The following is a 22,671-nucleotide window of genomic DNA, read 5'->3' on the forward strand; positions in this document are numbered from 1 at the left end:
GCAAAACCCCATCTCTACTAAAAATAAAAAAAAAAAAAAAAAAAAAATTAGCCAGGCATTGTGCCGGGCACCTGTAGTCCCAGCTACTCAGGAGGCTGAGGCACGAGAATCGCTTGAACCCATGCAGCAGAGGTTACAGTGAGCTGAGATCACTCCATTGCACTCCAGCCTGGGTGACAGAGCAAGACTCTGTCTCAATTAAAAACACACACACACAACAAACAAACAAACGAAAGTAAGGCAACTCCATGTGGTTGTCCAGGTTGGGCACCATACTAAGAGGGAAGGTTCATGGTTCTCCACTCACCTTGCCCTATGTTTGGTCAGAGCTGTATCTGCCTAGAGAGGGTGGCTTTTTCTAATTTGTACAAAGGCATTATATGAGCTAAGATGACTAAGAGGCTTGTGGGCTAGGTGAGGATTTAAGATTTTTATACTGAAGTTGAAGAGAAGCTACTTGAATTAATCAGCACTCCCTGAGAAACAGAACCAGTAAGATGTGTATGTATAAATAGCTATATCCAGAGAGAGAGAATGCAAGAGAGAGATTGATTGATTTTAAGGAACTGGCTCATTGGATTGTGAAAGCTGGCATGTCCAGAATCTGCAGGATAGACTCTCAGGCTGGAGACCCAGGGAAGAGCTGGAGTTCAAGTTTGAAGGCAACCTGCTGGCAGGATTCATTCTTGCTCCAGGGAGATCAGACTTTGTTCCAACCAGGCCTTCCACAGATTGGAGGGTAATCTGCTTTACTCAAAGTCTATTAATTTCCATGTTAATCTCATCTAAACACACACACACACACACACACACACACACACACACACACACAAACAACAACAAAACACCTTCTAGAAACATCTGAAAAAATGTTTAACTAAATATCTGGGCACTGGGCCTAGCCAAGCTGACACGTAAAATTAACCATCACACTGCTGAAAAATGTTGACCCAGGAGATGAACTGGGCAAACTGACCTTTAGAAGATGAGTGGCATGTGAGTGGTTGGAGTGGGGAGAAAGCATAGGCAGGCAGGAGTGCAGGCGAGGGCGATGGCGCCCAGACTCCTGTTGTGGCAGTGGGGAGAGAGTGGGTGAAAGGCAGAGGGAAGAGGTCAAGGGCCTCAGAAGCAGGCACCATGGAGGCACAAACCAGAGTCCTCATTGGAAACTGACTGCTCAGCCCATGCAGGGGAAGGAAGGAGGTGCCATTTGGAAGAGGTTGCTAAGCCCCCATCAGCTCTCTCTCCTTCCCACTTTGGCTGAAGGGGCAAGCATTCTCCATCAGATGGGGTTTTCTGGGAAGTGGAAGGGAAGTGGGGAAAAACTTTGAGTTCTTGCTAGGCAGGAGAAAGGGAAGCAGAGCTGGATGTCCTTAACGGAGCTTCTAAAAGCTGCATGGTAGCTGGGCAGCTGCTCGCACCCTGAAGCACCATCATCCCCCATACGCAGTAGAGGGACTCACTCAGCCCTCTCCCTGCCCAGAGGGAGCTATCCTGGTCCAGCTTCGCAATCCTCAGGCCCTCTGGCCAGGCAGAGGAAGAGGGGGAGGAGGCTCATCTTCTCCACTCTCCCTTTCCCCCCACCCTTGCTCCAGGGGCCGGATGAGGAGAGGGAGGCGTGCCTAGACCCAGACAGTGCCCTGTCAATGCCCTCGGTGAGAAGCTCTCTGGAAACCCCAGAATGACTCGGGCCTAGGCCTCGCTTCCTCTCCTGACCGCATCCTGCAGCTCGCAGCCAGAGGCAGGTGCGGAAGGGGCACTGTCCTCTACTGGCCTCGGCCTCTGTGGACCAGATCCCTCTCCACTGACCGGGTGCAGGCTGGGCTGCAGGCGGGTGAGTAGCTAATGCGAAATGCGTACAGCTGACTTAGGAGGTCCAGGCAGGGGGCCTCACTCAGCTGCTTCAAAGGAAAAAAAAACCCCAAATGGGTCCAGGATACTGAATCTAGAGAGCTGCTTGGAGGACAGGGGCAAGCCCGTCACTGGGGCTCAGACTCTTGAGTTGCATGAGACGGGAAAGGAGCCTGCTCCCCAGAGACACACCAGCATCCTCCTGGCCAGCAATCCTGGGCTGGTTTCTCAATGTTCCCAGGTCCTCTCCAGGGAGTTAGGGTCCTCTTCCTACCCTCCCCGCCTCCTCTCTTTCTTCGCTTTTTTTTTTTCCTTTGTTCTCTCTCTTTCCTCCTCCCCCTTCCTCTACAGCTCTTCTATCCTGGCCACCTGGGCTCCCAGAAGATTTCAGGGACCACAGGACAGTGACCTCGCACTGTCCATGGAGAGCACTGGCCCCTGACAGGCTTTCCCCGACCTCTGCCCTGCTTGTAACTCGCTCTCCCGGGCGGGACCCCCAGGGGGCGACAGTTGCCAGAAGTCCGCTCTTCTGTGTGCCCTGGAGGAAGAAAACCTAAGGGTGAAAGTGCTGGGGGGTAGAGAGCGGGGAGTGGGGTGGCCTGGAGGCTCTAATTTAACCTGGAACCCCCTGCTTTCTGTGGCCCTGCTTGGGAAGGCTTGGACCCCTGCTTTGGGAGAGCAAAACCTGGCCCCTCTCTCACCGCGAGCCCAAGACCCCTGCAGCATCCCTGGTCCAGTAAGCCCTAATGCCCGGGCCTCTGCGGCCATTCTCTCGCTCTTTTTTTTTTTTTTTTTTTGAGACGGAGTCTCGCTCTGTCGCCAGGCTGGAGTGCAGTGGTGCGATCTCGGCTCACTACAACCGCCACCTCCCGGGTTCAAGATAAAAGCTCTCCACTGTCCCCCTCAGTTTCTCTTGGAAAGCCCAGTTCTGTCTGCAATCAGACGGCACACAGTAAAGACACTGTTGCCAGTCCATGCTTCCTTCCCGTCGGGCGGTGGTGTGTGAGGTCGGGAATTTCCAGGTCCCAGCTGGGCTGCACCTCAGGAAGCCTGAAACACTGGCAGGAGGTGAAGACACCGTGACGGGGGTCTGAGGGCTGGATGATTATTACCCCTCTGTCAAAACACAAAATTACGGCAAATTTAGTTAAATGATGTAATTGACTTTTGTGATTTGTGAAACTGGGTAGCATTTTTCTCTAAAAACTGAGAAAAAGTGCTCCAATGAGCTGAGCAGAGGAGGTTGGCTTAACAGGCAGAAAAGGGTGAAGAAAGCAGAATCAGAACAAAAAGCAACCGGTTAGCATCAGGTAACTTCAGTTAACTTTCTTTGTAAGAGTTAAAGCAGGGGGGACTTCTTATCATGCTGGCTAAAACTGGCCTATCTGGTGATTTGGCTATTATCTTTCTCTTAGATAAACAACTCAGTTTCAGTTTGGCGACATGAAACTTTAGCATAAGTGACACCATTTTGGTTTGTTCTGTTGAGCCCAGAGCAGGAGGTCAGTCCAAATCAATGACTTCCAATAAATTTTATTTAATACCACTAATAACAGTTGCATTTTTCAAAGACCTTGGGCTGGAGGTGCCCTCCAAAATAGCACCTGACAGGCCGGGCACAGTGGCTCACGCCTGTAATTCCAGCACTTTGGGAGGCCAAGGTGAGCAGATCACCTGAGGTCAGGAGTTCGAGACCAGCCTGGCCAACATGGTGAAACCTCGTCTCTACTAAAAATACAAAAATTAGCCAGGCGTGGTGGCTGGCGCCTGTAATCCCAGCTACTCAGGAGGCCGAGGCACAAGAATCACTGAACCTGGCAGGCAGAGGTTGCAGTGAGCCCAAGATTGTGCCACTGCACTCCAGCCTGGGCGACAGAGCAAGACTCCATCTAAAAATAAAAATAAAAATAAAAATAAATAAATAAATAAATAGCACCTGACCCATTTGGGGCTTTTTATCAATTTACCCTGTGAATGTTAAGTGCGTGGCTCAGGTACATAATTTGGGGGGAAACTTTTAAAATATGTGTTTTGTAGTCAGATCGCCTCAGTTTCTTCATCTGTAAAATGGGCATGAGAGGACCCACTTACGTGACTGTGGTGAGGATAATGAAATCATGCAGATAAAATGCTTTTGAGCATTGTGCTTTGCACATAGTAAGCACCCAATAAAATGGCAGGGTTTTTTAAAAAAGATGTTTTCCAAATTATCTTCCTCACACCCCACCCCCAGGAAAAACAAGATAGTATTTACTCATGATAATTACAAATTAAATGGTCCAAACCTGTTTACTGGTGACCAAGTTCCACTTCCTGTGGTTTAACAACTTGAGGCTTCAAAAGGCCAATCTCCCCATGTTATCAGGCCTGGGCCTATGGCCTTGGGATGGGTTATATAAAAACAAATTAGTACCTTATACCTTTGCCTTGTCTTAAAATACTCAGAGATGAGAAAGGAGTGTGTTTTTGAAGAAAGGAGAGTTTTAATTGAGGTCAGATGCTGTCTAAATCCATTGAAATGGTCCATAAACCCAGCTACGTGTGACCTCCTCCCCATCTCTCCTCAGAGCTCTGCCCCCAACCCACACTCATCCACAGCCCTCTGCAACTGGGTCATTTAGGTCAATGCAGTTTCATTCATTTGTTCAAAAATGTGTGCACCAAAGTGTTGTAGGTGCTGTCATAGCCCTGTGGGCTCGGGAAGTGGTGAGACAGGGCTCGGTAGGAAAGTCAGTTCTATGGAATGAACTCCCATTTACCCATCACCTACATTTAGTATATTTAGTAAAGATTAACATTTCCCTATATTATTTTTTCTTTTTTATAGTTTTTTTTTCTTTATTACCTTTCATTTTTCTTTCTTTCTTTTTTTTTTTGAGACAGGATCTGGCTCTGTTGCCCAGGCTAGAGTACAGTGGCACGATCTCAGCTTACTTCAACCTCTGCCTCCCAGGCTCAAACCATCCTCCCACCTCAGCCTCCTGGGTAGCTGGGACCACAGGCATGCGCCACCATGCCCAGCTAATTTTTAGATTTTTTGTAGAGATAGGGTCTCACTTTGTTGCCCAGGCCGGTCTCGAAATTCCAAGCTCAAGCAATCCATTTGCCTCGACCTCCCAAAGTGCTGGGATTACAGGCGTGAACCACTGCACCGGGACTGTTTTTTTCTTTAGTGAAATATCTTAAAGAAAATCCCAGGCATGGTGACATATGACTAATAAATGTTTCAGAATGTATCTCTGAAAATAATTGGACATTTTTCTTATATGATCGCTTGATCATTATCACAATCACTTCTTAATATCACCTAATACCAAGTTATATTCCAAGTTCCCCAGTTGTCCTCATACTGTCTTTTAAAGTTGGTTAGCCCAGGAACAGTGGCTCACACCTGTAATCCCAGCACTTTGGGAGGCCTGGGCTGGCCTCCATGTTTGAGCTCAGGACTTCAAGACCAGCCTGGGCAATATGGAGAAACCCTGTCTCTATGAAAAATACAAAACTTAGCCAGGTGTGGTAGCATACTCCTATAATTCCAGTTACCTGGGAGACTGAGGTGGGAGGATCACCTGAGCCCAGGGAGGTCGAGGTCCCATCACTGCACTCCAGCCTGGGTAACAGAGTGAGGCCCTGTCTCAAAAAAATAAAATAAAACTTTGGTTTGTTTGTATCTAGATCTAGTAAGATCTATACATGGCATTTGGCTCTTTTAATCTGATATTGTTCCCTGCCCCGCAACCCCCAACTTTTAAAATCATGTCAGTGACTTGTTTAAAGAAATCAGATCAGTTGTCTCATGAAATGTTCTAAATTCTGTTTTATCTGTCTGTGTCCTCACGTTGTCATTTAACTCCTCCTAACCCCTATATTTCCTAAAATATGGAAATTAGCACCAAAGGCTTGCAAACATTCAGGTTTATCATTTTGTGGAAAGTACCTCACAGGTGGTGCTGGGTGCTTCATCCTGCTCCTACTCTGAAGCATGTCATGTCTGTTTGTCCTCTTTTAGCAATGCTAAGTAGATCAGTGGGTTCAGATGGTGACAGCCTGACCCCTCCATCATCATCTTGCGTTTTCCCCCTTCTCACTGGGAAAGAATCTGTGAGGCGACATGTTGACATCTTGCAATAGTCCAGTTCCCCAGAAGGCTCTCACCCAATGGTTTTAGCAGCCGTTGATGATTTTTGCCTGAATCAATTATTTTATTAGACGTTGCAAAAGGTGATTTGCTATTTCTCCTAAAATGAGTTTTACTGTTAAAAAGCAATAAACTTCATAAAATGTGATCAATCACCTTCTTACTGATCTAGCTTCCAAATTCAGCTTGTGATATAAGAAAATCCCATAAAGACACCTGTATTGATTTATTATATATTAAAAATAACTTCCCTGTTAGTACCGCATTCTGGGGAGCCCTCTGCCAACTCTGCTCTGTTGTCTTCCTTAGACTGTAACCTCTGAGAATGCATAAAGTATGTGTGCACATATCTCTCTTGGTACAGGACCACATAGAATCAGGCTCTTACGTGTCACGAAGTGTGTATTAAGTGGGCTGACAAGTGTATTTCACTCGCATAAGTGCTGTCAGTTATTTCTCTTTCTTTGGTCTCCGATTGATGGGCTTGTTCATAGTAATGGATGGGTTTTTTAAATTGTTTTGCCTGATTGTTTAATCTAATTATTTGATTTTTAATTGATGATCGTCTGCTTCTAGCCTTTTGATGGGTCCATTTGATTAAATGTTAAAAAATAATTTTAAGCAATAAACTAGGCAAGTCTCTAGAGAACAGGCTTAGGCCTACAGTCACAGGATTTGGGGATCTTAGGGCTGACAGGGATCAGAGAGGTCTCCTTATCCAACCCCCACCCAGTGCTGGGGCCTTGTCTGCAGATAGCACGGCTACAAAACTATCGCTGTGGATTAAGCACACAGCCGCACTCATTTCAGAGACCACTCTGGGCTCTGGCAGGAAATTCCCAGACAGAGAGACAAAGTGTCCTGGGTCTCCTCACGGTCTTTCACTGTGGGGACACACTGACCAACTGATCTCCAAAAATCAAAGATATACAAAAGCAACCGATTCACAGCATGGAATTCTTTATGGTTTTTAATTTCAAGAAAAAGAGATAGGAAAGGAAAAATAACATTTTACCTAAAACAAAAGATCCACACAACCCACATTTTCCATTTCTTTTTTGGTGTGGGATGGAGACAAATTATTCATGGTTGCTCTGCAGGAGAGCTGGGAGTCTTTTTCATTTCTTTTTTCTTTTCTTTTTTTTTTTTTTTTTTTTTGAGACGGAGGCTGTCTCTGTCACCCAGGCTGGAGTGCAATGGCACGATCTCAGCTCACTGCAACCTCCACCTCCTGGGTTCCAGCAATTCTCCTGTCTCAGCCTCCTGAGTAGCTGGGACTACAGTCACACACCACCACACCCGGCTAATTTTTGTATTTTTAATAGAGATGGGGTTTCACCACATTGGTCAGGCTGATCTTGAACTCCTGACCTTGTGATCCGCCCTCCTCAGCCTCCCAAAGTGCTGGGATTACAGGGGTAAGCCACCACGCCTGGCCGTCTTTTTCATTTCTGTAGTCCCACAGTCTTGCATCCTACCTGGCACGGTAGTAATGCAAAATGAAAGTTTCTTGAATCATTGAATTTAAGAAGAGAAATCCAGCCGGGTGCAGTGACTCACACCTGTAATCTCAGCATTTTGGGAGGCCAAGGCAGGCGGATCACCTGAGGTCAGGAGTTTGAGACCAGCCTGGCCAACACAGTGAAACCCCAACTCTACTAAAAATACAAAAAATTAGCCAGGTGTGGTGGCGGGCGGCTATAATCCCAACTTCTCAGGAGGCTGAGGCAGGAGAATTGCTTGAACCTGGGAGGCAGAGGTTGCAGTGAGCTAAGATCGCGCCACTGCACTCCAGCCTGGGCAACAGAGTGAGACACGGTCTCAAAAAAAAAACAAAAGAGAGAGAAGAGAAATCCACAACCATGGTAGAATTCAATTTTACTCTTAAATTTTTAGCAAATATAGAATGCTTAATATGTGCCAGATAGTCACAGTCAACACATTTCACCCTCTCACAAACTCTGTGACTTAAGAAGTATCATCCCCTCCTCCTGTGATCTGAGGAGGATCCCGAGGGGAAAAGTAAGTGAATAACATACCCAAGATCTCAAAGACAGTGAGAAGCAGAGCTGGAACTTGAACTCAGCTAGTGGCACTGGAGTTTGTGCCCTGAACGCCTATATATGGTTACTAACAAGCGCTTACACTCATTAGTATGCTCTTTTTTTTTTTTTTGAGATGGAGTCTCACTCTGTCGCCCAGGCTGGAGTGCAGTGGCGCAATCTCAGCTCACTGCAAACTCTACCTCCTGGGTTCACACCATTCTCCTGCCTCAGCCTCCCGAGTAGCTGGGACTACAGGTGCCCGCCACCACACCTGGCTAATTTTTTGTATTTTTTTTAGTAGAGCCTGGATGGTCTCGATCTCCTGACGTTGTGATCTGCCCGCCTCAGCCTCCCAAAGTGCTGGGATTACAGACATGAGCCACCGCGCCCAGCCTAGTGTGCTCTATTTCTTTTCAAAATGCATTTTCCACAAGTCCACGGCTACTGCTTTTGAGGAGGTTTCAATCTTTTGAAGGAGAACATAACAGGCGACAGAATCACACAGGGTGGTGAGGGGGAAGAACCCAAAAGAGGGGGATGGATGCAGGGGAATTTTTTCAGTTTGAAACAGACACTCAAAATTAGTCCCAAATTAGATAGAAATGATGTTTGTTATGGTATATGTATAAAAGCAGAGGCGCTCCTGAGCAACATAAATGTCTAATCACGGAAGAATGGTTAGTTATACTGTGGTCTATACACTGAATGACGCCTTTAGAAATGACAACTATGAAATCTATGTAGTGGCACAGGAAAATGTTTATAATATGTTCTGCAAAATAATAAAGCTGGACACAACACAATCACAGCAATGTAAAATGTGACCATGTGGAGAAGTGTTAAGAGGATGGGCAAAAATGAAAATTATTGCAATTAGGGTGCAGGATCTTGAGTTAGTTCACTCTTAATGTTATATTTTCTTTCTTTATGATAATAATAATTTTAGAAATTGAAACCTGAGAAGGCTTGACACGGTGGCTCACACCTGTAATCCCAGCACTTTGGGAGGCCAAGGTGGGAGGATAGCTTGAGCCCCGGAGTTTGAGACCAGCTTGGGCAGGATGGACAGACCCCATCTCTACAAAACAAATTTTTAAATAATTAGCCAGGAGTGATGGTGTGTGTGCCTGTGGTCCCAGCTACTTGGGCTGAGGTGGGAGGATGGCTTAAGCCTGGGATTTTGAGGCTGCAGTGAGCTATGATTGTGCCGCTGCAGTGAGCTATGACTGTGCCACTGCACTCCAGCCTGGGCAACAAAGCAAGACCCCATTTCTTAGAAAAAGAAAAGAAAAGAAAAAGAAACCTAGGAAGATTTGGGACAATTGGCTATATAAAGAATAAGACTTTGCCTACAAAGAAACGGAATTCAGAGTGCCCTGTGACCTTCCTTATCCTGCCACTCTGTGTTTGTGGGACCCAGAATAAGAGCAGCCCATGACACAACCTGCTTGCTTTAGGTTGTTCAGAAGCAGAGGTGATGAATAGAAAGAAATGGTCGCATGCACAGCGTGAAGACAGTCATTTTCAGAGCAGGGTAGCAATTAATCACCCCTCGTCTAGCACATCTCCCTGAGGCAAACCACGGTCTCCACCCAAACACTGGCAGCTGTTGTCTGAGGTCCATCGAAGCCCATCGAAGCCCAGCCCGTCTTTCCCCAGCTCTCTCACTCACTGCTGGGACCACCAGGCAACCCTGGTGTTGCTGGGTTTCTCCCCAGTCCTGCCCCTATCACCCCTGGGAAGAGCCCCATTTCTCTCTCAATCCGATGCCCCAACAATTTACTGTCCATGTCCATAGGACAGGGATTCTGATTTTTTGAGAACAGAAGCAGGGTAATTTCCATGCTGGGCAACAGCCTTGACTTTGGCACACTTGGTTTAGTACCAATTAGTGAGAAACAGAGTTAGCGGGCACTAGAAAACTGGTGGAAGATGGAAGGTGGGTTGAGCTGTGGCCTAGGAAGCCACAGTTTTCAGCCCTGCCCTGTGTGTGTGATCCTGGCAAGTCAACTGAGCTCTTAGAGTTCTAACTCTCCTATCTAAAATGGGGATAATAATACAGGTTCTTTAGGCAAGATACTTTGGGCAAGTTATATAAACTCTCCAGAACTCATTTTTTTAATCTGTAGAATAGAAACAATAATATTATATACCCCATAAAGTTATTGTGAGGATTAATAATATTATATAAATATATATATAAAGTAAGAACTTTAGCCCAGAGCCTCTCAGCTGCGCTCGGTAAATATTAGCTATTACCTTGACACCTACTTCAGAGGGATATTATAATGAGATATTATGTATAAAAGGTTTTTGTCTTTGAAATAATATAACAAGATAGTAAATATTTTTCTTTTTAAGTTGGGCAGACACCAAACTGACAAATTTTTTTTTGTTTTGTCTTTTTTTTTTTTTCAGGCAGAGTTTTGCTCTTGTTGCCCAGGCTGGAGTGCAGTGGTGTGATCTCAGCTCACTGCAACCTCTGCCTCCCTGCCTCAAGCAATTCTCCTGCCTCAGCCTCCCAATTAGCTGGGATTACAGGCACCCGACACCACGCCCCGCTAATTTTTTTGTATTTTTAGTAGAGTCGGGGTTTCACCATGTTGGCCAGGCTGATCTTGTACTCCTGGCCTCAGGTGATCTGCCCGCCTTGGCTTCCCAAACTGCTGGGATTACAGGCATGAGCCACTGCACCTGGCCATTTTTTTTTTTCAGAGACAGAGTCTCATTATGATGCCCAGACCAGTCTCGAACTGCCTGGGCTCAAATGATCTTCCCACCTCGGCCTCCCAAAGTGCTAGGATTACAGATGTGAGCTACCATGCCCAGCCTGCTTTTAAAAAATTTGCAGCTGGGTGTGGTGGCTCATGCCTGTAATCCCAACACTTTGGGAAACCGAGGTGGGTGGATCACTTGAGCTCAGGAGTTTGAGACCAGCCTGGCCAACATGGCAAAACTCCGTCTCTACTAAAAATACAAAAATTAGCTGGACATGGTGGCGCATGCCTGTAATCCCAGCTACTTGGAAGGCTGAGGTAGAAGAATCACTTGAACCCAGGAGGCGGAGGTTGAAGTGAGCTGAGATCGTGTCACTGCACTCCAGCCTGGGCGACAGAGTGAGACTCTGTCTCAAAAAAAAATTTTTTTTTCAATATGCTACACAGGTATATGTGGTGATTATTACCTTAAGTGACTCCCATCTCTGGCCCTCAGTCTCCTCGTTCTCAGAATGGACAAAATGAGCTTTTGTCCTTAATGCACTGTGATGGATGTAAATACGAATCTCAGACAGTGCCCACTTTCATGGAAGATGTACTTACACACTCAATAAATACTTTTTCATTTTCATGGTGATGAAGAGGAGGGGTGATTTCACATCATTGCTTTCTCCTTTCCTCTCATATCCCAAGCATTTCCCAGTCTTTTCACCATTTGCCCCTTTTGACTGAGGCTGGAGGTGATGGGATAAGTATGTCTTGTGGCCACTCGGCCCAGGTAGGACAGGGAGTTAGACCCAGTAAGCTCTAACAAGCAAGACGTACTCACAAGTGTCCAGAGTCCTCACTCTGCCTTCAGAGTGGTGTGGGGCTGAGTCATATCACCAAGTGCCACCCCTGGAGCTCTGCCATTCTGCTGAACTCCCCAAATCACTCATCAACCCAAGTGCCCTGGGTTCCCACACTGCACCCCAAGAAAGCACCCATGGGGTTGAGAGAGGTGAGAAGGAAGCCCAGAATTAGTCACAAGAAGCAAATCAGAATCACACACAGCCAGTGTGCCCAGCCTTAGCCTAGATGCTGACCTTTTGAAAACCCAGAGTGGCTCCACCCCGTCTCCTCTCCATGGCTACAAGGATGGGGAGGGGGTAGCCCAGCCTGGAACAAGCTAATCCTGAGGCTATGTTGTCTAAAACTCCTGCAGTATGTTTGTCTAAAATGCCACAGCTTACAAAGTACTTTCAAGATTATTTCCTTTGATCTGTGAGGCCGCCTGAGGAGATATTATCATCTTCATCCTTTAGATGAAGAAAGTGAGGCTCAAGAAGGCTAAGCGAGGTGGCCAAGGATAGGCAGCTTGTTACTGAGCTCCAGTGCTTTGGTAGCTTCACTGCTATTTGTTAACTGCCCTTTAAAAGAAGCTTATAGGGGCCAGGCATGGTGGCTCATGCCTGTAATCTCAGCACTTTGGGTGGCTAAGGCGGGTGGATCACCTAAGGTCAGGAGTTCAAGACCAGCCTGGCCAACATGGTGAAACCCCGTCTCTACTAAAAATATTAAAAAATTGGCGGGCACCTGTAATCCCAGCTACTTGGGAGGCTGAGGCAGGAGAATTGTTTGAACCAGGGAGGCGGAGGTTGCAGTGAGCCAAGATCCCATCATTGTACTCCAGCCTGGGTGACAGAGCGTGACTCTGTCTCCAAAAAAAAAAAAAAGAAAGAAAGAAAAAAAAGAAACTTATAAACCCAGGCACAGTGGTTCATGCCTGTAATCCTAGCAAACCTTGGGAGGCCAGGGTGGGGGGATCGCTTGAGGCCAGGAGGTGGAGGCTGCAGTGAGCTATGATTGCATGGGAAGACTCTATTAAAAACAGAAAAAAAATAGCTCATAGAAAATTTAAAAGTAAAGAAATGGAGGGGGTAAAAAGGATCTAAAATCCACTGACTCTAACACAATCATACATAATCATTATCATTAATGATTATTGTATTTCTTCCTAGCCTTTTTTTGCAAGTCCTTTAATAAACCATAGCAGTTATACATAAAATGCAGTAACCTTCCTTTTACTCTTCACATTCTATGACATTATTTCATATCATGACATGGTCCTGATGATCATTCATTCAACAGGTAGTGAGTGCCTGAGATGTGCAGGCATGTTCCAGGCACTGGGAACACAGCCTTGAACCAACAGACAAAACTGTCTGCATGCATGGAGCTCGCATTCTGACAGGAGAGACAAGCAAGAAGCAAAGAAATAAATCGACAGCATTCCATTAGTTAGCACCTAGAGAAAAGAGATATACCTATAGTGTTCAAAACTTGAGCTATGAGAAATAAAAGCACAAAAGATCGTTTTTATCAAAAGGACTGTGAAGCATGTTATGTTTTACTTAACAAAACCAGTGCTAACCATTTTACATCCTCCAGACTTGAAGTGTGCGGGTGTGTTTAACAGCTACAATTTTACCTTTTTTTTCCCTTTTAAGTTATCGTCAACATTTTTCAATTTCTCTTTAAAGAACATCTTAAATTTGCATAATAGTCATTCATCTTAATAAAAACATTACACTATTGTTGGACATTAAACTTGTTTCCTTTCAGGTTTAACTGTTTAAAAACTTCTATAACTCAGCCGCCGGGTGCAGTGTCTCACGCCTGTAGTCCCAGCACTTTGGGAGGCCGAAGTGGGTGGATCACGAGGTCAAGAGATTGAGACCATTCTGGCTAACATGGTGAAACCCCGTCTCTACTAAAAATACAAAAAATTAGCCAGGCGTGGTGGTACACACCTGTATTCCCAGCTACTTGGGAGGCTGGGGCAGGAGAATCGCTTGAACCCAGGAGGTGGAGGTTGCAGTGAGCCGAGATCACACCACTGCACTCCAGCCTGGGCGACAGAGCAAGACCCCGTCTCAAAAAAACAAAAAACAAAAACAAAACAAAAAAACTTCTATAACTCAGTGCAGAAACGTTTAAATTTAGTACTGTTGCATTAGAAGAGAGTGGCAGAAGCAAAACTACAGGGTTGAAGGGTATAAACATTTTAAATAAACAGGATATGAAAAGTTCTTTTTTTTATTATTATACTTTAGGTTTTAGGGTACATGTGCACAATGTGCAGGTTTGTTACATATGTATCCATGTGCCGTGTTGGTTTGCTGCACCCATTAACTCGTCATTTAGCATTAGGTATATCTCCTAATGCTGTCCCTCCCCCTCCCCCCAGGACATGAAAAGTTCTAAAGCTCTTGATAAAGATTGACAATTGCTTTCTAAAGGAATCTACTCCCACACATATGGGAATCTATTCCCATACATATGCGAGAATGCTCGTTTAACCAGTTCCTCGATGAATCTGAGCCTCATCTTCCCCAGTGGGAGATGGGAGCTCACTGATCATCACTCTTCGATTTTCGTCTGAATTTAAGGGAAAATTCCCAAAGGACACATGGTAGATCAATTCCGTGATCTACTCAAACAAAGGGAGTAAACTGTCTCTCCACATTGCAGAGTTCCACAGCAGGAGGGGAATGCTGAGTTTCAATAGCTACTGCAGGAGGGGTGATGAAAACTCACCAGGGCATGGAGAAGCCTTCTTTCTTCCTGTCTGTTTTCAGGGAACTCAACTAGTCAGTAAGTCAGAAGCAGCAACTTGGCAGGGGTGGAGGGGGGCGCTCAGTCCCAGTAGCCTAGAAAAGTGCCTCCTCTGTACTCTGAGATCTTGTCACACATAAACCCAGATGAGAGTCAGCTTCCCTGCCCTGAAAATTCTGGGGTCTCAGCCCCATGAAAAAATAACTTCTTGCCTCGGAGAGCAATAGTGAGGATAGGAAGGGCCAAGACTTAACCGAACTCTCAAACACAGAAGTGCCTGAAATGTGTCCTGCTGGCAGAGGTGACCTCACAGGCTGCAAGGCTTGCCTCTCTTGGAGTATATGGGAGGAACATGCAGAGATGCACTTTTTGACAGGCTGACCTAGGAGAGCCGATGTTCAATCTGCTCTAATCCAGCAGCTCCAAATGCTGAAGAGAATACAGGGGTATTTGATGGGGGGGGTGGGATGGATAGCCTGCAACAGAATGCCAGGCTTCATACCCAACCTAGCACTGAGGTGCTGATCTGTGTGCACACCCACCCATTCCCCCAGAGCTTGCGACATCAAGACTGGCCTGTGGGGATCTGGCTAGGATGTGCACTGACTGAAATGTCTTTAGGCCAAATCCTCTTAAATCAAAAGTATAAACAGTGAATTTCCAAACCCTACAGAAACCTCAAAGGAGAAATGACAGAGTCAGAAAATGGCTAATCCCCAAAGTTTGTACTGGAAGGTCTGAAGGAAGATAGAAAAAAAAGAGAGGGTGGTCTGGTATATATTTGAAAATCCAAAATGACACATCTTCTCTTGGAAGTGACACTCGGCTGGCAGATGCCCTTATATAAATATATTTTCTTTCGGTAATTTTCAAAATGTGAAATGTCCTTAAAAGTAAGAATAAATGATTTGCTTCCTCCTGTGAGATTACTGCACCTGCAGAGTGCAGCCAACTCTCATGCTCCCAGACACCACCCCAAATCTTCATCATCCTGAGATCAACCTCAACTACTGTGTTGAGTTTTGTCTCACCCAGTGTGCGACCCGCCTCCTGATATGCATTTCACTCCCACTGCTCAAGCAAAGACGGTTGTCAAGACAGGGCCAGCAAGAGTGTTTATTGAGAAAGATGAATTCACAGAGAAGATTTTCAGGTTCCTGGCTGAGTGACGGAGACCTCAAAAAACGCCTGGTGAGCGATTTCAGGACCTGTACAGAGGGAAAGACCAGAACAACTTTCAGATGAGTCCTGCTGCTTCACAGGGGTAGAAGTGTCACCAGATTCAACACCAGGGTTTTGTGAGTGAGAAGGGCAGGGGGTCTGACTTGGAGAAGGTATTTCTCTGAAAGCAAAGGCTATTGTGGGAGACGGGAGGAAGCACAGCCAGAAATCAGAATGGCATTTGGGGGTCTGGGTTAGATATTCTGATGGGTTCTCTTCCCGATGGGACCGAGAAGGAAACCCACTTCCCTTCTGTCTACTTGGTGAATCTGCGGGCTCCGAGTTGCTGTCTGCTCCATCTCATAGCACCTATCTTGGACTGGACAAAATTAGCTCAGGTACCCTGCAGGCCGAGAGGGAACAGCTAGTCACAGGAGCCTGGTTTAGGGAAGTTCAATTGCTCTGAGGTTCCGGGGAAGCTGATGGAGGAGACCCTGGGAGTCCAGGCAGCGCGCGAGGCAATGCGATGCCGGCCGGAGCAGCTTGCTGCCGCCAGAACAGGCGCGTCTGGGGAGCTCAGTCCCCTCCGGGACCTCTCCCCTCCTCTCGGTGCTCCGCTGCCGCCCACCTCCAGCGGCCCGGGGCAGCTACCAGGAGGCCGAGGCAGTGTTCGCGGCCTGGGCCCGGCAACGGAACACGGAACTGTCGTCCCTGGAGAGCGAGGAGGCCGAGCTGATCCTTCGCGCCAGGCGGCCGGTGCGCCCGCAGGCCCCGTCCAGCGCCCGGGCTCGGAATGAGCGGTCCAGCAGGAGGTAGATGAGCGGGTTGGCGCAGCTGTTGACGAAGGCCAGGCAGGTGGCAATGGTGAGGCCCCAGCGCAGCGCCAGCAGCAGGGGGCACGGCAGCGGCAGCGCCCCCAGACGCGCCAGGTGGAAGACGGCCCGCAGGGCGCTGAAGGGCAGCCACGAGCCCACAAACGTGCTCTCGATGGCGAAGATGATGCGCAGCGAGTTCCTCCGGGCCCGACCCACGTGCGGCGGCCGGCGCAGGCGGCGCGAGATGCGGCAGTAGCAGAAGAGGGTGACGACCAGGGGCAGCACGAAGGTCAGAAGCAGCAGCAGCAAGCTGAGGCCCTGGAAGGCGTGGGAGGGCTCCTCGCCGCACTGGCTGTCCTGGCCCCCAGGCAGGGGCTGCAGCCCCCGGTAGACCAGGGAGGGCAGGCCGGCCAGCAGCGCCACGGCCCAGACGCCGCAGCATGAGGCCAGCGCGCAGCGCGGGGTGCGCAGGGGCCTTGCCTCTAGCAGCTTCACCACGGCCAGGTAGCGGTCCACGCTCATGCCCGCCAGCAGCAGCGCGCCCGCGCAGCGCGTGCCCGCCAGCGCGAAGCTGCTGAGCTTGCAGAGGCCCTCGCCGAACGGCCAGCGGCCGCCTAGCGCCACCGCCGCGGCCCACAGCGGCAGCGTGAGCACGAAGCCCAGGTCAGCTGCCGCCAGGTGCAGCACGAAGGTGTCCACCAGCCGCCGCGGGCCGCGCCGTCCGGCCAGCAGCCACACCACGAAGGCGTTGCCCAGCAAGCCCACGGCGAAGGCCGCCATGTAGAGCGCGGGAATGTAGACGTAGCCGTAGGGCAGGTCCCCGGCCGGACATAGCTCCAGCTCCTCCAGGCCGTCCAACCCCGAGTAGTCCCAGGGTGCTGACCCCGGGCTGGGGCTCCAGGGCTCTGTGGGGGCCATGGCCTGGTTATGAGGCCTGCGCGGGGTGCAGCCCTGGGCGCAGGCGGCAGCAGCTCTGAGCAGGAGGGGGTTTGTTCTTCACGCCCGTGCCCTGCACCTCCCTTCCTGCCACCCTAGCCCGAGGCAAATGGGTGGGCAGGAAAGAGGGGAGGGAGGAGGGGATGGGGTGGAAGGGGCAGGCCCCTGTGAGATAGATGGTGGCCTCCGATTTGGGGCTGACCCGAGGGGTAAGGGCAGGGACAGGCAAAAGGGGCTTCACATCTAAGTCTTGGGAGGAAAAGTCCTCAGGGCTGGGAGACCTGCCCGGCCTCTCAGTAGGAGCGTGGCCCATTCCTCTATTAGTTGCTCAGTTTCTACGTGAGATCGGATACTTGCCCCACTGTCTCAGGGTCGTGTTGCAAGAGGTGGTGGGTGCCTAAGAACCCTAATCTCTTCTCAGCCTCCACCTCACCCCTTCCCACCTGCACCCACCGGCTGCTGTATTCTCTGTTTTAGAGGTGAGAAGACAGAGCCCCGGGATTTTATGAGTATGGGGCCTAAGGCACGCCCCACCCCAAATCCACCTGTTCCCTAGGAAAGAGTCCACTGCCGGGACACAGCAGATCTGGGTGGGTGGGGGAGCCCGCCCTGGGCACTCAAGCAGTTGTTAGCGTCCTGAGATGTGGGGCTCATGTCTTCACCCTATGAGTGGCTTCTCATGAAGCCAGTCAGGTCCTCATGAAGCCACGCGAAAGGGTTTTAAGGCAGCGAGGAAGAGGTGTAGTCAGATCATCCTGCTGGAAAGGGGTGAAACCTGGTATTCACATCTGCCTCTTCCCTGTCTTCTCCTATCCTAAAAAACCTATCAAGCCAGACACAGATATAAGCTCAGTTCAAAAGATGACACCTAATAAAACACCAGATTAGCTGTCCTAAATTATGAGTCAGGAGCTTGGAGGCAGCAAGATCCCTTGTGAACTGAGAAACTGAGAGTAAGGGGAGGATTCGTAAAGACGAGGGGAAATGAAGTCTGACCCTGAGGGGGCAGTGGGACCTAAGGAGGAGAGAATGGGTGAGGGAAATCTTGCTCTTTCTCCTGAAGGAGGCATGCAGCCACTTACATCTGAATTCTTCTTAGCAGATATCCCTTCCACAAGATATTGTGGTGGAACTGATGTCACAGTGCCCTCTGAGTCTGTCCCCAGTGTTCCCAGGAATGAGTGGCTGATGTGCCGGGCAACCTGGTGTGGAAAATTTGAGGTGGATTATCAATTTTGTTCGATTCAGACTTGTTAACAATGAACTCCTCCATGAAGCAGGCACTGTTGCAGGCACTGCAAGAGATGCCATTCTTGGCCTTCGCAGTTTGTTGCATAGGGCAGGAGAGATGGTTACATAAGCAGAATCTTATGTCATCTTATGCAGGGGCCAAATTGTAGTAAATGTTAAAAACCAAGCCCTCTTAGGGTTTAGTGGAGGGGGAGCGATTATTTTTGACGGGAGGGCTGAATCAGAAAAGGCCTTCTAGGAGATGACACTTGAGATCAGTCCTAGGAAGGAGCTGAAAGTCAAATAAGAGCAGCAGAAAAGAGAAGAAAGGGTCAGACTCGGAGGAGGGAGTAAAGGGAACAAGTATACCAAAATGAGTAGGAATGTGGGCTTTTCAGGGGACAAGCAGTCTGCCAGAGCCCAGGGTAGGAAGGTGGGGGCAGGAGATGAAGCAGGAAAGGATCATGAAGGGATTTGGATTTCAATCTATAGGTCATGGGGAGCCAGGAGGCATCAATCTGTGTTTTGAAAAGATCGCTGGCAGAACTATGGAGAAGGGAGAGGCTCAAGCCAGGGACCCCATAGTAGGTTGTAATTATTTGTGTCTGAAATAGATCATGAGCAGTGGGGTCAGAAATGGGAGGATATATTCAAGAGATAATTGTAACATCATAGGTCTCACAAAGAGGAGTCAAAGATAAGCCTGGGGTTTCTCTGCTTAGGGACTATATGGACACTGTCCCCTTAACTGCCAAGAACACAGAGAGGCACGTGTGTATGTGTTCAGTTTGATGTTGGTTTGAAGTGGGGTTATGAAATAATTTATCATCTAAACCAGGATGTTTCCGAGAGTGACAGGGGCACTATCAGAATTAACCTGGGCCGTAAACCAGGACGATTTTGGGCAAACTGGGACATAAGGTCACCCTCGCTCGGGGTCCCTCTGGCACATGGAGACCCCCAGGAAGGATTTGGAAAATGGTCTTAGAGGCCAGGTGCGGTGGCTCACATCGAAACCCAGCACTTTGGGAGGCTGAGGGGGGCAGATCATTTCAGGTCAGGAGCTCGAGACCAGCCTGGCCAACATGGTGAAACCCCGTCTCTACTAAAAATACAAAAATTAGCCAGGCACGGTGGCACGCGCAAGTCCCAGCTACTCAGGAGGCTGAGGTGGGAGAATCGCTTGAACCCAGGAGGCAAAGGTTGCAGTGAGCTGAGATCAAGCCCCTGCACTCCAGCCTGGGTGAAAGAGCGAGATTCCATCTCAAAAAAGAAAATGGTCCCACAGCTCACAGAAAGTTGAATATGCAGTGTTTAGGCTGCTCCTGTCAAGAATTTCTCCCACACCAATTACAAGATGGGCAGACAAGAGAAGAGGCTAGGGAATTAATGGTCTGGACCTTCCCTTCACTGGCATTTCAGCCTCCGGGCTTGGTTTTCCCCTGAAGACCCACCCCAGAGCCGCTTTTCTAATGTCTGAGCATGTGGTTGCTGGTGAGCAGTGCCCACATCCGGGGTGGAGTAGGGGGCTGCAGCCTCCTCCCCTAGAAGGCTAGCAGGGGCAGTGCGTGCCTGCCAGAGCCCAGAGACCATCAGAGACAGACCCAGTGTTGCTGGACTTCACCCCCTTGGGCACACCTCAGTCTGGGGGCTCAGAGAGTGTGAGTGATCCTGAAAGCTAGAGATGAACAGCAGAGAAGCCGCCAGGTGAAAACAAAGAATGGGGCAAGCAGATCAAGAGGGGAATATAGGAAGGGGGTTGAGGGGAAGTAGAAGTAGGTTGTTCATTTTAAAAATCACAGAGCTACTTGCTTCCTGGGCCATCATCTCATACCCAAGGGAAGTCTGTGGCCCAGGGCATATGCTGAATTTTCTCTGCTGAGGCCTGGGTGCTGTCCGTGGGCCTGACTGAACTTGTCTGGATGGGAAGAAGCAGCAAAGGTCAGAGTCAGGGACACTGCCTTAGGCCTGGTCTCCCGGGGTGCCCAGCCCGGTTTCAGTGACCAAGGCCAACTTCACAAGACTGTGCTCTTTCACCCTTCAGGAGGACTCCCCACAGAATTACACACAAGAACTAATAGAAACACTCACCCTTACAGGCTGGGAATCCCGGCCATGCTCTCTGACAGGTGTGGACAAAGCAGAAGCAGTCTTCCCTCTTCCTCCATCCCACCCCTGGGAGCCTTCTCTGACCTCCATCCCTAATAGGACTTCCTCTCTCTGCACTGCTGGAGCCAGGGCGACTGTTACGTGGCTCCGTCTTGCCTTGCCCATGGGATTATGAACTTCTCAGGGCGAGGGGGAGCTTCTCTCTACTCATCAGGGTGATTAGCACAAGCCTGAAAACAGAGGAGATACTTAAATATCCAATGCTTCGCGCTAAGTTGTTTTCGAGAGTAGGTTTATTTCTGCCCCTTTACAGGTTATATTTAAGTTCTAATAACTTATTTTTTCCAATTTTAATTTTTCTGTACAAAGAATCTTAACATTTTAAGTAAATTGTATTTGCCTTTTTATTTTTAATCATAAAAGCCATCTAATCACATTACAGAATAAAGAAGAAGTAGTCGTCTTGGACCTGCTACCGCTACACAACCAAACTTAGCCAGTGAAGGACATTTTCAAAAGTATTCATTTGTAATCTCATTATTTTTAGATTTTCCATTTTTAAATATTCCATTTCAGATATTTTTCATATTTTTTACACAGGTGTTTCAAAGTCATATCTGTAACTAGAGTGTACACAGTATTCTCAATTAATATCATATAAATCCACGAGTCTATGTTGCTTACTTTTCTAAACCCTTAAATATGGATATTTAGGATGTTTCTAGTATTTTTAACTGTTATAGAAATTTGTAATGAATAATTGCACTTATGACTTTTATACTGTTTTTATAACATAAATGCTCTTGTATTTGTTATAAATACATATAAATATGTACAAATATAACATTTATTTATATAAATATGTATAAATATAACATTTATTTGTATAAATATGTATAAATATATTTATTTGTATAAATATGTATAAATATATTTATTTATATAAATATGTTATAAAACACATGTTATAAATACAAACTTTGTAACAAAGGCTATGAAAACTTTTATTGCTTGATACAAATGTTTGCAGTGATTAGCAGTTTAGAATGTCACTGGCATTGTATGAGAGTATAAGGTTCAACACAGTCTTCGTAGAGATGTTCATCAGTAACATATTTTCCATTGTAATAGGCAGTGAGGTAAAATGGTACCTCATTTCAATTTGCACTTGTTTATAAATAAGATGGAAAATCTATTTATTTCCTAAGTGAACCATTCTAATCATGTCCTTCACATATTTATTATAATCTATGTATTTCTTATTAATTTGTACAAACTATATATTTAGGATGAATCATGATTTATTCCACTTGATTCAAATATTTTTCCAAATTCTTTTCTTAGCTATTATTTTAGTTTTACATTTTCATATAGTCAAATTTGTTGCTATTAGCAATTTCAGAGTTTAGAATGTTACTTTCTCTTTGACAACGTAAGAAGATTCAGTCTGTCATTAAAAAATAATTTTCGTTAGTATTTTAAAATTTACCTAGTGTGTAATCGATGTTTTCATATTTCTATCCAGCTTTCTTAACATCATTTATTAAATTTAAAATATATGTTTTTAAAACCTTGCTCTGTGTTGTGATATAGAATTTATTATATGCATTTCTTCTTTTTTTTTTATTATATGCATTTCTTCTTCTTCTTCTTTTTTTTTTTTTTTTTACAGACAGGGGCTTACTCTGTTGCCCAGGCTGCAGTGTAGCCCAGTGCAATCATAGCTCACTGCAGCCTCAAATTCCTCAGCTCAGGCAATCCTCCTGCATCAGCTTCCTGAGAAGCTGGGACTACAGGTGCACAGCACCATGCCTGGCTAATGTTATTTTTTACTTTTTGTAGAGACGCAGTTTCACTATATTGTCCAGGCTGATCTCAAATTCCTGGCTTCAAGCGATCCGCCCACTTTGGCCTCCCAAAATGCTGGGATTACAAGTGTGAACCACTGTGCCCGGCCAATATCAATTTCTTATATGTCATTTTGTCTGTTTCTGATCAGTGAACACGCAAATCAGATTATTAGTGGTCAGAGTCCAGGTTAAATGTCAGCTTTATAACTTGATTGTGTGATC

The 22,671-nt window shown here is 47.1% G+C and overlaps 2 protein-coding genes across 2 annotated transcripts; both read right to left on the reverse strand.

Annotated features, from left to right (window-relative positions):
- Window positions 1–14,088: 14,088 nt before the first annotated feature.
- LOC131381878 (uncharacterized) lies at window positions 14,089–20,825 on the reverse strand. Its single transcript, XM_058430923.1, has 4 exons — window positions 20,582–20,825; window positions 18,343–18,462; window positions 15,380–15,556; window positions 14,089–14,223 (listed from the first exon to the last, which is right to left on the reverse strand). The coding sequence occupies exons 1-4, from the start codon at window positions 20,762–20,764 to the stop codon at window positions 14,089–14,091; spliced, it is 615 nt and encodes a 204-aa protein (XP_058286906.1). The 5' UTR covers window positions 20,765–20,825.
- GPR25 (G protein-coupled receptor 25) lies at window positions 15,447–17,299 on the reverse strand. The gene has a single exon (XM_032137627.2). The coding sequence runs from the start codon at window positions 17,240–17,242 to the stop codon at window positions 16,157–16,159; it is 1,086 nt and encodes a 361-aa protein (XP_031993518.1). The 5' UTR covers window positions 17,243–17,299; the 3' UTR covers window positions 15,447–16,156.
- Window positions 20,826–22,671: the final 1,846 nt, after the last annotated feature.

The sequence above is a fragment of the Hylobates moloch genome, unplaced genomic scaffold (assembly GCF_009828535.3).
Source record: "Hylobates moloch isolate HMO894 unplaced genomic scaffold, HMol_V3 SCAFFOLD_18, whole genome shotgun sequence".
Taxonomy (NCBI): domain Eukaryota; kingdom Metazoa; phylum Chordata; class Mammalia; order Primates; family Hylobatidae; genus Hylobates; species Hylobates moloch.